The 2922-nt window shown below is 38.1% G+C and overlaps 1 protein-coding gene across 1 annotated transcript in view; it reads right to left on the reverse strand.

The window, feature by feature from the left end:
• Window positions 1–2922, reverse strand: part of pdzd7 (PDZ domain containing 7) — a 28942-nt gene that overhangs the window by 18655 nt on the left and 7365 nt on the right. Inside the window, exons 3-6 of the mRNA XM_015387568.1 lie at window positions 2293–2430; window positions 2025–2199; window positions 1757–1933; window positions 1155–1302 (exon numbers count right to left, since the gene is read on the reverse strand). Coding sequence (XP_015243054.1) covers window positions 1155–1302; window positions 1757–1933; window positions 2025–2199; window positions 2293–2430 — 638 coding nt within the window. The remainder of the gene's footprint in view (window positions 1–1154; window positions 1303–1756; window positions 1934–2024; window positions 2200–2292; window positions 2431–2922) is intronic.

The following is a 2922-nucleotide window of genomic DNA, read 5'->3' on the forward strand; positions in this document are numbered from 1 at the left end:
CCTATAGTATTTTTGAGTCTTTTGGTAAAAGTTAAAAAATATAAACAAATATTAAAAACGTCTTTGCTATCTGATTTAAAACCACACTGAGGTCCAGTCTAAAACTCTGATCTAAGAAGGCCTTGATGAAGATTAAAAAGTGAAAAAAAAAGCTTCAAGTTGAGCATTTCTGTCGTTTTTCTTAATGAGCTCAAAGTATATTTAAGGTTGGTTTTTTGGTTTTCGTTTTATAAATTCATACACAGAACAAAGCCTAACTATGCAGACAAACTGCATAAAAATAATCATAAAGCCATTTAAAACTAATCATTAAGACCCAATAAGATCCATATAAATCTAAACTGTTGTTTATTTTAATATTTTACAGTGCACTCCCCAATAATGAGCTCAGCTCCATACAGGCTATTTAAGCTGCACAGGTGATCGTCTCCCCTTAAATTTCCTGGTAGGAATCACATTTTGTCAACTTTAAAGCAAGAAAGCTTTGATCGTTTTTTACATTGCTGGACTTTGTTGTTCCCATACTTCATTTTTTCTTTTTAGCATATATCAATGTTAACATCAAAATTATATATACCATAAACAGTTTCATTATATTTTTGAGCTTATAGAACCAGTTCATTTGAACCACAGCATCATTCTTCTTGTTCCAATCTACTAGTAAAAGTTTTACACACTCTCATACAGGCACAATTTTCACCCCAGGTCAAAACTCAGGGTCACAAAATTATATTAAAAAAAAATAACTAGCCAGAAATGTCAATCTCTGACTGACCTTGTATTCTATATCTTCATCAGTCACAATAATAAATAAACAAATAAATAAATTAAATCTTAAAGTTCTATCCTGGAGGATGTGATGTGTCTCAGCTAGGGATGAAGGTAGTTTTAAATTCATTCATGGCAACAAAACTTGGCAGGAATAGTAATTGTTTTTAGTTATTATCAGACTTATGCAACACCTAAAGGTCCAATAACATCCAGTTAAATTTTTTGAATCACGTAATGACACAAAAACAGAGAATGCCTGAAACAATTCAGGACTTAAAAAAAATAATGCTAACTAAAATATTGAAATGACCCCCTTGCCTCAGCTGAACGTTCCGGGTTATGATAATACATAAACAACAAAAGAGAAAAAGACAATTTGTTACCTTAATGGTGAGCATGATGTGTGTGTGGCTCTTCAGCACCTCCACAGCGCTGCTATGGCTGATTTCCTGAAAGCTTACTCCATTAGCAGCCAGGATCTGGTCTCCGATCTTAATCCCATTCTGCTCGGCCAGACCACCTGGATCCAGTCTGAGATAATACCACAGAAGTGAACAAGAGATTAGAAAGGGCCAAGAACTTTTTAGTTAAGAAATAAAAATATCTTTAAGGGTCAGTTTAAACAATTTAATTTTTCCAGGTCAGATGATGCATAAAAATAACTTTTCACTATACTGTACCAGCATTTCTTTTATTGGTTTTATGCCATTTTCAAAGTTTGTAAGAAACCAAATTTAATTCTGCTGCAAGCCATACTCCCCACACTAGAAATATCTCTCTCTTCTATGTATTTCTAAATCTTGAAATCTTCTAAATGTATTCAAATAGATCCCATTTTTGATGATTTTCTGAATTGAGAAGTGCATGCATGCTGTATTTACCCATGTGTACCATGGCAGGCATGTCTACAATCATTTTTTGCTTCCCATGAAATTCCTTGTAAACACTACTCCTTAGCCTCTATTCCAGGGAATTTTGTACCTACTTGGAGACGTAGATGCCCAGACCAAACTCCTTGCCCCCCCGTATGTTGAACCCGAGGCAGTAATCATCAGACGTGGTGTAAAGGTGGACTATCCTTTGCAGAGCGCTGTCAGAACTGGCTTCTGAAGGGGTTTTTCCGCTCTCCTCCACCACCATCCGCCTATGTATCAGATCCACCCTTAAAAAGAACATCACACAGTGATTTTATTACCACAGAAGAAAATCAGGAAAGCACATTTTTTTTAAGTACTAAAAATAGTAAAATTCACCAGGTGGTCTTCTCCTTAGAGTAACGGATGCCGGGAACTTTCCCAACTCGTCTCACCACCATCCTCAGCCTGTTGTTGCCTGTCAGGACCTTCACGGCGCTGCTCATGGTGATACTTTCCAGGCTGATTCCGTTCACCTCTACCAGCTTATCTCCGACCTGCAGACCTGCCTCCTCTATAAGCAAAAAGGAGAAACAGAATAACGTAACTCACAGCTGGGGGAAACAGAACTGGGCAGCAGCAGTTGTTTTCCAGAGAGCACGCTTACCTGCAGTGCTGTTGTCCTCCACTTTACTGACAAAGATGCTGAGGCCATGCTCAGAGCCCCCGCGCACACTGAAGCCAAGCTTCCCATCCAAACTCTTATCCACCGTGACGGTGTGGAGGTCTTCACAATCATCTCCGCCTAAAACGTAATGGGCTGACAGTTAGATAAAAAAGTGGAATTTTGCTTTAACCTCTTGGCACCCTTTTGAAAAGCTATGGAAAAATCAGTCATCTGTTAGTGGAAAGGAAATCATGCAGCTGCAAACCTACAAAGAAACCCATGTAAGAGGCTGAGTTACATAGACCAACAAATTAGGCTGTAAGGACACATGAGGACTTCTGTCCATAGTTAGTCACAAGCTAAGAAGGGGAATACAGCTCATCTGTTAAATGTGGCATCACTTTGATTTTTTCATCTTAAAATGTGTGTTGGTTTGGGCTTCAATCAAAACCTGCCAGAAAATCTGGAGTGTTAAATTGACTTAGCTTTTTCCATAACTAAAAAAGCCCAAAAGATATTCTTCATAGAGTGTGATTCTGGTCCGCCTGTACTCATGTTACTCCTGGAAGGATGCTAACATTAGCCAACATTAACCAAAGGGATGATTCCAACAATCAGAGATTCACCTGC

The sequence above is a fragment of the Cyprinodon variegatus genome, unplaced genomic scaffold (assembly GCF_000732505.1).
Source record: "Cyprinodon variegatus isolate N-32 unplaced genomic scaffold, C_variegatus-1.0 Scaffold18, whole genome shotgun sequence".
Taxonomy (NCBI): domain Eukaryota; kingdom Metazoa; phylum Chordata; class Actinopteri; order Cyprinodontiformes; family Cyprinodontidae; genus Cyprinodon; species Cyprinodon variegatus.